This window comes from Mustelus asterias, chromosome 12 (genome assembly GCF_964213995.1).
Source record: "Mustelus asterias chromosome 12, sMusAst1.hap1.1, whole genome shotgun sequence".
NCBI lineage: Eukaryota > Metazoa > Chordata > Chondrichthyes > Carcharhiniformes > Triakidae > Mustelus > Mustelus asterias.
In genome coordinates this window covers 17,428,157-17,438,838 of record NC_135812.1, presented here as the reverse complement: position 1 = coordinate 17,438,838, position 10,682 = coordinate 17,428,157, and the positions used below count along the sequence as shown (strand labels likewise).

At 39.3% G+C, this 10,682-nt stretch overlaps 1 protein-coding gene across 1 annotated transcript in view; it reads right to left on the bottom strand.

Moving 5' to 3' along the window:
* Positions 1-731: 731 nt before the first annotated feature.
* nufip2 (nuclear FMR1 interacting protein 2) overlaps positions 732-10,682 on the bottom strand; it is a 33,069-nt gene continuing 23,118 nt past the window's right edge. The window contains exons 3-4 of the mRNA XM_078224837.1: positions 3,407-3,439; positions 732-1,630 (exon numbers count right to left, since the gene is read on the bottom strand). Coding sequence (XP_078080963.1) covers positions 1,578-1,630; positions 3,407-3,439 — 86 coding nt within the window. The 3' untranslated portion in view covers positions 732-1,577. The remainder of the gene's footprint in view (positions 1,631-3,406; positions 3,440-10,682) is intronic.

Genomic DNA, 10,682 nt, shown 5'->3' with positions numbered 1-10,682 from the left:
CAGAAATATATTTGGCATTGTAGGATTTTAGTTTGTTAGGCAAATTAGAGGCCACCTACAGTCTAGTGCTCAAGACAACAAAACTGATGCGAAAGCATGAGCATCTGGAGAGGAGTGGTGTTGAGCACTGGGTTACATCATACTTTCCACGACCACACTGAAAAAATTAAATTGAGAACATTTACTTTGCAAGACATAGCATAAAGCCACAGGAACTTTCAAAAAAAATATATCTCTCCACTCTGGCACTTAAGTCTTACATGCTACACAAGCTGTAGTGTGTTATAACTACTGTTGCATGTTCAGAAGTCCATGCCTGCGCACTCTTCACTCACTTCTAATATTGCCATAAAGCTCTTTGCCGATTTGTAAAATCCAAGCAGGTTTTTCATATTAAAAATATATATTTAATAGTTTAGAAGCAGCAATAAAGCTGTGGACTACACAGAATGCGTTAGAATTCAATAACCAATTGTCTTTTTAAACAAACTTTAAACTGTCCCATACGAGGGCTAAAAGAATGTAGGAGAGTGATCCAATTTTAGTTTGACTTCAAAATCTACTTTTTTTTTTCTTTTTCTTTTAAACTGTATGTTCTGCATGATTCTGGTATATACTGCATGAAAATGCAAGTCTTAAAAAGCAAGGTGATATTAAAAAGGGAAAGAGGGGCATAGTAAGCAAATACATATCATTTTGTAGTAGTTAAGGCCAGACACGCAACAGGGAAATAACCTATTGAATGAAATATTTAATGACCTTGAGAAAGACAATGAATGTAGAGCCCCTACAGCAGAAGCAGTGCGGTTTATGTTTCTAACACATACAATGGCAAATTTTTAAAAAAATTAAAAGGAGGGAAAGAATTGTACAACATTAAATACCTAAGTTGAATTACTCCACAAATTTCACGTGATACACCCTTTTGCATGTGGAGCATGGTCGTTTTGACCAGTGAACAATCAGAACTGCATCGCCTAATATTGCAGTTGCCTGTGACTTTGATTTCTTCCCAGTGATGAATTAAGACAATTTTCCCCCAAGGCCTAACTGACCATCTTAATCCCAGCAAAAGCCAAGAGCCTTGCAGCAGAAAAGAAAAAACACATACTGTACTTCAAGGCATTATTCCAGCATAACTTTTTTTTGGGTTTTAAAAAAGTTTTGTAATCCTCCTGTTTTCCCGTGTGGAATCTTGGTGCACTCACAGTAAAATGCAGCCTTTGTGAAGTGGGACAGCCCCTTCAGTGGTTCGTTGGAGCCTGAAGTTACACCAGCAGGATCTTAAGAACCAGATTTAGGTAAAAGTCCACTATTCACTGATCATTGCATTCAGGTTTTGTTTTGTAATATGTTCAGTACCAGAGGTCATTAAATACCCAATTAGAGTCCATCGAAGCAACTGTACGACACGCTCTTTGCACTCACTCAAATTCGGTTTCCTTTGTTTAAAAAATATTTTTTTGACGATTCTCCTGAACTGGTCCACCGCTATAGAGATGATGTTAAAGGAGCATAAGAGCATCCAGAGAGCGGCTTGCAGCAACAACGAAAACAGGCAGTTCACCAAATTGACTTCAGTGATCAGGACGATCCATAGATTCATCATAGGTAACTACTCTTGAAGGATCTGAAAACAAAAAGGACTGAAGGTTAAAGTAAAATAATACAACTGTATAACCCAAAGAACCCATCATCACACACTAACTTCCATTACTAAAATATCAAATCACAGTCCCAAACAGTGCATTCCGACTTGAAAGTTGAGCAAATCTGATTCACAAAACTACAAGGACAAAAGCCCCAATTAACGCAAACTTATTTTCAGTTAACAGATTTGGATTTGTAACAGATTTCTTGGTTTAAAGTTTATTTATTAGTGTCACAAGTAGACGTACATGAACACTGCAACGAAGTTACTGTGAAAATCCCCTAGTCGTCACACTCTGGTGCCTGTTTGGGTACACCGAGGGAGAACTTAGCATGGCCAATGCACCTAGCCAGCATGCCTTTCAGATTTTGGGAGGAAACCCCGCAGACACGGGGAGAACATGCAGACTCTGCACAGACGGTGACCCAAGCTGGGAATCGAACCTGGGGTCCCTGGTGCTGTGAGGCAGCAGTGCTAACCACTGTGCCACTGTGCTACTTATTTGATGTATATCGAAGATTCAGTTCTTCCATTTCCCTAGATTTTGATATAGAAACTAAATGTGAATAATTCATATAGAATGAGCTCCCTCCTCCCCTCATCTTCAGTGAAATCCCAACATCAAGTTAATTTAAAATTTAATGTGCTAGTGAACCTTTAGTGACCAGTTTTGTTAAATATATTTAATGCAAGTATTGAATTTGTATAAACATTTTCATTTGTGTCCAGAAGTTCAGTGCGTGTCAGATATGTAGTTTCTCACTAACCTCTCAAAAGTGAAATATTACTGAAAATGTTGGATCCCTAAAATTAGCATTTTTACCTTTCTGCATCACTGACTTAAAAACAGTGGTTTTGATGTTAAATCAATTTATTTTTCACTTTTAAGGAACAGCACTACATCTACTTGCTTCAGTAAAATGACAAAGACCAACTGCCTTTTGAGTAACAAAACAACAGGGCAGCACTTCTACAAAGACTCAATGGTAGTACTGTGTTATGAGTCATTTTATCCAGTGGATTTGATCTACAGAAAACACCGAGTTAACTGATTCATCCTGAAGCAACAGTGCAAATGACAGCCAGTCAGAGTCCCAGTTTCAAAATAGAATCCAAAGGCCTTGACTGATCCTATCCCCATACATGTGTTTGTTTACACTCATCATGAGATGAGGAGGAATTTCTTCACTCAATCTTTGGAACACTACTCCAGAGGGATGAGGTTAGGCCATCCAATAAATTCAAGGCAGAGATCGATAGATTTTTAGATGGTAAAGACATCAAGGGATACCAGGATAGTGTAGGAAAATGGCATTAAGGTAGAGGTTCAGCCATGATCTAATAGAAGCAACCTCAAGGGCCTACTCCTGCTCCCATCCAAACTTCCTCAAACATTGCCAATGATGCTTCGCACATTAAAAAAATTGCAATGAAACGAAGAGTGCTGACATCTATTCAAATATGCCATTCATAAGTACTACCTTCATGAGATACGGGTGAAGAGGTGGTGGGGTGAATAGGAGGAAAACAAGGAAGCATTTGAAGAGCATGCAATGATTATTTTATTCAGGTCATTTTTTCTTAATTCTGTCAGATTTCCTCGATTATCAAGATTAGAATAGATAATGACAGTATACCAAAATATTTGCAAACATTTTATAATTTTTAAAAATCAAATTTGATTAAGAAACTTATGAGAACATATTCTTTAATGTAAACAAAGTCTCCCATGTTTCACATTTTAATTATGCTTACCTTGTTTATGCAGGTTCCATATAGAGTCCATTTCTGCAGAAAAAAACAAACATTTGTAATCAAGACAAATATAACCAAATAGGCTTATTTTTTTCCAAAGGTTCCCAGAGCAAGTTTCATGTCTATGGGAGAACACAGGGCAGTGGGATTGGTTTTGGATTGCACCAGCAAAAGTCTGGCAAAAAACACAGCAATACTGAACTTCGGTTATTTTTGAAACTTAAGATGGCAGATTTTGAAAACTGACACTGAAGTGAAACAGAATTAAAACATCTGTTGTGGAGATAGTGATTGTTCAAACACATTCTAGGTGAATTTCCATTTTATTTAAGAAAAACATCAAAAAAGGTACACTTGCATGTAAAAACAAAGTTAAATTTTCCGTATGCGTTTTTACTCAAAGTTGAAAATATTTCCAATTTGATCTCAGGCAATTGTTTAATAACTGGTATATTGGAAAAAAATTACAAATACTCAAACCCTGGTTCATGACTTAATCTCTGGGTCCCCAAACGCAATACAGAACCAAAGCACAAGGCCATTCAATCATGCGTACTCTTTCCCATAGATATGCAACTTTTACCTTTTCAAGTATGTATCCAATTCTGATAAGTCTGCTTTCATCCACCTTGCAAGCAATGCATCCAAATCCTAACCGTAGAAAAACAACCTTCCTCCCGTTCTTAAAGATCTTCAATCTATGCCCTCCGATTACCGGCCATCCTGCCAGTAGAAAGTTTCTCCTGGTTTGCATTCATAATCCTCAATCTTAAACACCTCTATTCTGCTGTAAACTTCTCTCATTGCTCTGCATAATTAATGGTTCTGATCCTTAAGATGCTGGTAAATCTATCAAGTGCCATATCCAAGGCACTGACATCTATCCCAAAAGCTCTGATGCCCAGAATTGGACAATACTTCAGCTGGGGCCTAACCAGTGATTGTTAAGGTCTAAAATGAAGTCCTATAATCGTGGGTACTCTTTAAAAAAAAATCAAGCTTGTCCTGCCATCTTTAAAGATGTGTGGGTAAAATGTATTTTTAATTAATTCAGGGGATGTGGGCAGTACAGGTTAGACCAGCATTTACTGACCATTTCCAACTGCCCTCAAGATGGTGGTGAGCTGCCTTCTTGAAACGCTGCAGTCACAGTGGTATAGGTGTACCCACAATAACGTTAGGGAGTTCCAGAATTTTGACCCTGCAACAGTTAAGGAATAGTGATATTTCCAATTCACGATGCTGAGTGGCTTGGAGGGGAACTCCCAGGTGGTGGTGTCTACTGCCCTTGTTCTTCTAGATGGTAGTGGTCATGGGACTGGAAGGCTAAGGAAGCTTGGTGAGTTTCTGCAGTGCATCTTGTAGATGGTACACACTGCTGATACTGTTCTTCGATGGTGGAGGGAATGAATATTTTTGGAAGGGGTGCCAATCAAGTGGGTTGCTTTGTCCTGGATGGCATCAAGCTTCGAGCGTTGTAGAAACTGCGCTCATCCAGACAAATGGAGAGTATTCCATCACACTCCTGACTTGTGCCTGGTGGATGGAGAAGAGGCTTTGGGGAGTCAGATGGGGAGTTACTTGCCTCAGGATTCCTCACCTATCAGGCTGCATAAACCTGATGTACATTCTCTTGCGTTTAGGCAGCTGAAGGGTGATCTTATTCATGTGATTAAAATGTAAAGCGATTGATACAGATACAGAAACAATTTCCTCTGGTGCCAAGCTACAGACCAAATGAACTTAATCTTGCAGGTAGAGGTAGACCATTTAGGAGTGAAATCAGAAAGCAGTTTTTCATAAAATGCTCGTATAAATCAGGAACACCACTATAAGTACTGTAGCTTCAGGGTCAGCTGAACAAGTGAAACAGACTTGAACTGCATGGCCTCCTTCTGTTCCCAAATCAATAATAAAGATCTTGCATGGTAATTCTTACTCCATACTTCCAAAGCGAAATTAATTGCTTGCAAATAGAGCTTTAAAGTATTCTTGAACTTGCATCTCCCTTTCTCTTCATTCTATGAACTCATCAGAAGACACACCACTTCCTCTCAACCAAGTGTTCAATTATGGACCCAAAGACTTCACCCTCAGGGTTTTCTGCTTCACACTTTTCTCACTACTGTATGACCCAGATCAGAAACTTGAGCTATTTAAGGATGAGAAAAATAATCAACTATACATAATCTTAAAACATTAATTACACATCGAGGTTTGATCAATCATCACTACCACGTTGTATCAATTATGCTGCAGGAATGTGGTTGATACAGTGCTGAGCTGGAGGCAAATATAGCAATGAGAGATGATGCAATGGTGATAACTGATGCCTGGCTCAAAAAATGGATCCATAATACTCCTGACTACAAGATAAAAAGGTAGCAGTTTTCATTAAGGAAAGTATCACCATGCTAGAAAGGGAAAATGTCCGTGAGGGTCAAAAACAGAATTTATTTGGATGGAAGGAACAATAAAGGAATTATGCTCCTTTGTGTATTTTATAGACCAAACAGTGGGAAGGAGGCAGAGGGACAGATTTACAAAGAAATTATTGAGAGGTACAAGAACAGGATGAGTAGTGACAATGGGAAATTTTAACTACCTGCGTCTGCTAAGGGCAGAGGAGAGGAAGAATTTTCTTCATTATTACATTTTCTTTCCAGGGAAGGTGGCATTGCTGGATTTAGCCCAGGGAAGTCAAGTGGAGAATGTCACAGTTGTGGACGACCTCAGGAATAGGAATTACAGCATCAATGTTTAGATTAGTAATGCAGAAGGACAAGAAACAATCTGGAAGAATACTTCGCTGAAGGAGGGATCTTGCCTGGGTAAACTGGAGTGAGACTGGCAGGCAGAAATGTAATGGATGACCTTTAAAGAGACGGTTTGAATACAGTCTAGGTACATTAGAGGGCAACCAAAACCAAAGCTCCCTGGATGATGGAAGTGAAGAATAGGAGGAAGCCGAGAGCGAGAAGCAAGACAGATATCAGCTTGATAATAAAAGGGGGAATCAGGCCACATATAGAAAATAGAGCAAGTGGAAGGAGGAAGAGGGTCAAAGAGTGTACGGGAATAGATTGCTGCTGAATGCAAGATCAAATCCAAAGGTTTTTTGCATGTATATTAACAGCAAGTTTTCAGAGGAGCAGTGAGCTGATTAGGGATCAAATTGGAGATCTATAGGTGGAGACACCAAATGAGTATTACCAAAGAAAAGTACTTTGCCACCACTACAGCAAACAAGGAGGCTACCAAGTTATTTTTATCTATGAGATAAAAACAAAGAGATACCAGAAAAGCTGACAGTACTTAAGCAGATAAATCATCTAGGCTGGGAAGCGAAATTACAGGTGGAAATTGTGGCGGTGTTTGTAATGCCAAAGAACTGGAAGACTGCATATGGAAAAAAAAGGCAATTACAAATCAGTTTGTTCAACACCAGTGGTGGGGAAATTTTTCAAAGCAATAATTCAGGAGAAAATTAGTGAACAATCATTGATAGTCAGCACAGATTTGCAGAGGACAAATCATGTTTGACCAAATTGGCTGAGACTTTTGATGAGTTAGTAAAGGATTGCAGACAACGCAGCTGAAGTCCATGTGGATTTTCAAAAGACAGTTGATAAAAGTTAAAAAAGGAAAGTAGCAGCATGGATACAAAATTAGCTACAGGGTAGAAAACAGTGATAAATAAGTTTTTTTAAAAAAAAAAGACTAGCAGATGCTATACTATAGAGCTCTCCAAGATCTAATTCAAGAACCACTGTTTTTGATGTAAATGAATGATTTAGGGACACCGCGCACAATTTCAAAACCTGCAGATGACAAGTTCAGAGGATAACAAACAGAACATATAAACAGCCTTCAAGAGGACAAAAGGACTGTTGGAATAGGCAGACACACAGCAGTTGAAATTCAGCACAAAGTGAGGCAATACATACTGGACAGAAGAATGGGGAAACATGCTAAATGCTATAATTTTAAAGGAGGTGCCAGAGAATCATAGAATGGAAGGAGGCCATTTGGCCCATCATGATGACACCAGCTGCCAAGTAACTATTCAGCTTAATCCCAATTTTGTGCTCTTCAAGTGTTGCCTTGTAGCTTACAGCAGCTGATGTGCATTTCCAAGTGCTCAAGTGTTTCTGCCTTTACCACACTTTCAGGTGGCGAGTTCCAGATCCCAACGACTTCTGGTTGTAAAGAATTTCCCCATGAATTACCTCAAGTTCCTTACCCTAAATCTACACACACCCCCCAACCTCCTTTCACAGAATGTGGACATTGCTGGCAAGGCCAGCATTTGTAGCCCATCCCCAATTGCCCTCGAACTGAATGGCTTGCGAGGCCATTTCAGAGGACAGTTAAGAGTCAACCACATTAGTGTGGGTCTGGAGTGTCAGGTTTCTTTCCCAAAAGGACTTTAATAAACCAAATGTTTTTTTTTGACCAATCGTAGTTTCAGGGCCACCATTGTTGAGATTAGCATTCACATCATTTATTGACTGAATTCAAGGTGCCATGATGGGATTTGAACCCATCTCCCCAGGGCATTAGCTTGGCCCTCCAAATTATAGTCCAGTCTTACAACCACTTTGCCACCGTCTCCCATGTAGACCCGTCAACCAAGGGGACTTTATCTGATTTTCCCCATAACTAACATTCTCCAGTTCAGTCGGTCCAGACCGGGTGACATCTATGTACAAATCTGGTGGCAAGGGAAGTTAACGAAGTGGTGAATCAACCATATGCATCTTAGGCTTTACAAATAGAAGCACAAAACTATAAAAGGTGTTAAAGCAAATCTATACAAAACACAAGTGTAGTCCCAAGTGGAGCAGTGTGTCCAATTCTGGGCACCAACATTTAGGAAGGGCATGAGGCTTTGGAGGGTACAGGAAAGATTAACCAAAATAGTTCCACAGATGCAGGATTAGTTATGTCAATAGGCTGGAGACACTTGGGCTGTTCTCCTTAGAGCAGAGAAAAGGAGATTTGATAAAGAGCTGTTCAGAGACAATGACTTAGGTGATTGGCAAAGACCAAAGGTGACAGGAGGAGAAACCTGTGTACACAAATGGTCAGGATTGAGAATTCACTACCGGCTAGTGATGGACACAGATTCAACAGTAGCCTTCAAGAGGGAACTGGATAGATACTTGAAGAAAAATTGCAGAAACATCGGGAAAGAGCAGGGGAGTGGGACTAAGTGAACTGCTCTTTGAAAGAGGCATCACAGACTTGTAAAAAGACCACCCACTGTACTGTGCTCCGATTCTAACTGACACAGGCTGATATCCAGAATTGATGTAGACCTAGGTCAGGAAAAATACGAAGGCAAGGAGAATCAGACAGATGAAGGATACCAGTGAAAAAGACAAGATGGAACAAAGAAGCACAGTCATTAAGTAGTGAATATTGGATTTAAAATTACTAACTACTGCACTGGAATTATACCAAACTTCAATTCCTTAAAAAGGAAAGGCTAGGGGAATACTTTATCCTCCATCATGAAGAATTGCAAAAAGATAGATAACAAGACTGCTTTTACATCAAATATAGTTGTAAAGATAATCCAGTAAACGTAAACTGTTTACAAATAGAAGCACAAAACTATAAAAGCAGATGTAAATGTTTGTATAGATTAACTGCATAACGTCACCCTGACTCCAATTCATCGGACCAATTTCACCCACCTATAATCATCTTTGGACATACCAGACAAATTCAGCTGGATTTGTTCTTGGGGTTCTGAAACCCAGCATTAGAGCCAATGAGGCCACAATTGCAGGCAAGACAAGCTTTCTTTCCAGAGTTGTCTTCTTAATTTTTAGATTAAGACAACAACCCTTAGATTTTTGTACCAATTAAGGAAGGTGGCCATAAGGAGACTCACAGGACAGTAAAATAAAAAAGTCTGAGACTCCAGAACGAAGCAATTCAGAGAAAGTTGCTCACTGAAAGAACACTGACTCTTAAAACAATAGAAATTGCAGGATCAATGGAGCTTAGAATCTTAGAAACCCTACAGCATAGAAAGAGGCCATTCGGCCCATCGAGTCTGTACCGACCACAATCCCACCCAGGCCCTATCACCATATCCCTACATATTTACCCACTAATCCCTCTAAACTATTCATCCCAGGACACCAAGGGCAATTTCAGCATGGCCAATCAACCTAACCCGCACATCTTTGGACTGTGGGAGGAAACTGGAGCACCCGGAGGAAACCCACGCAGACACGAGGAGAATGTGCAAACTCCACACAGACAGTGACCCAAGCCGGGAATCGAACCCAGATCCCTGGAGCTGTGAAGCAGCAGTGCTAACCACTGTGCTACCATGCCGCCCTAAAGCTGCATGGTAGCTTTAGCTGACTGCTAAAAAGTGGCTTCGCAAATAGGAGTTGGGGCAAAGATCCACACAATGGAGACAAATCAAAATAAATCTGCAAAATTACAAGCATGTCACTGATGTGCACAAGTTGGACACTTTACATATTAAAGGCCAATTTTCTTGCACTGAAGGAGATTGAAGTTGAGCTTCCCTCTGTTGCTTTAAGCAACTTCAACACTTCAGTGATAAGGAGCTCTTGGAAAATAGAAAATTCTTGGCAGTTTAAAGCTTTTGCACAGAATAAAGGGTAATTTAGACAAAATACTGCCCTAAACTCCCCTTTCTCTTTAGATACTTTGATTTTCTCATTGTTACCCAACAATTGAGTTTTATAATTTCCCTTTGAACCATGAAAGTAGTACATATGAAATTTAGATTTGACAAAAAGCCAAAACCCAGGTTTGTGCTATACTTGTTGCCAAATGAAAGGCAGCTGTTAATTCTGAAATTTTAAAAAATGCATAAGAAATACTATGACATATGGATTGCTGTATTAAGCTAGCAAGCTAAAAGCTAATTTAAGGAGATTCTTAAATTTCCCTGGAAAATAGTCTTTTAAAAAGTACCTCGTGATATTTTAGAATGACTAAAATGTTTTTAATTGGAAGACTTCTCTCCCACATTGCAATGTCTTTAAAATGTTGATCCTAAAATAGTAAAAACAGATTACATACTGGATTTTTGTAGCTTCCTGTATTCTATTACTGACCTTGCAGCAATTCTATTAAACAAAGCTACTAAGAGGCATTCGGATTTCTGTTTCAAAAGTATGTATAGTAACTTTTGAAATTTAATTGGATCTGCTGAATGGCAAGTGAGAACAGCGAAGTTCAACTGATCTGGTTACTTTAAATATCCCATTGAATGCAATTT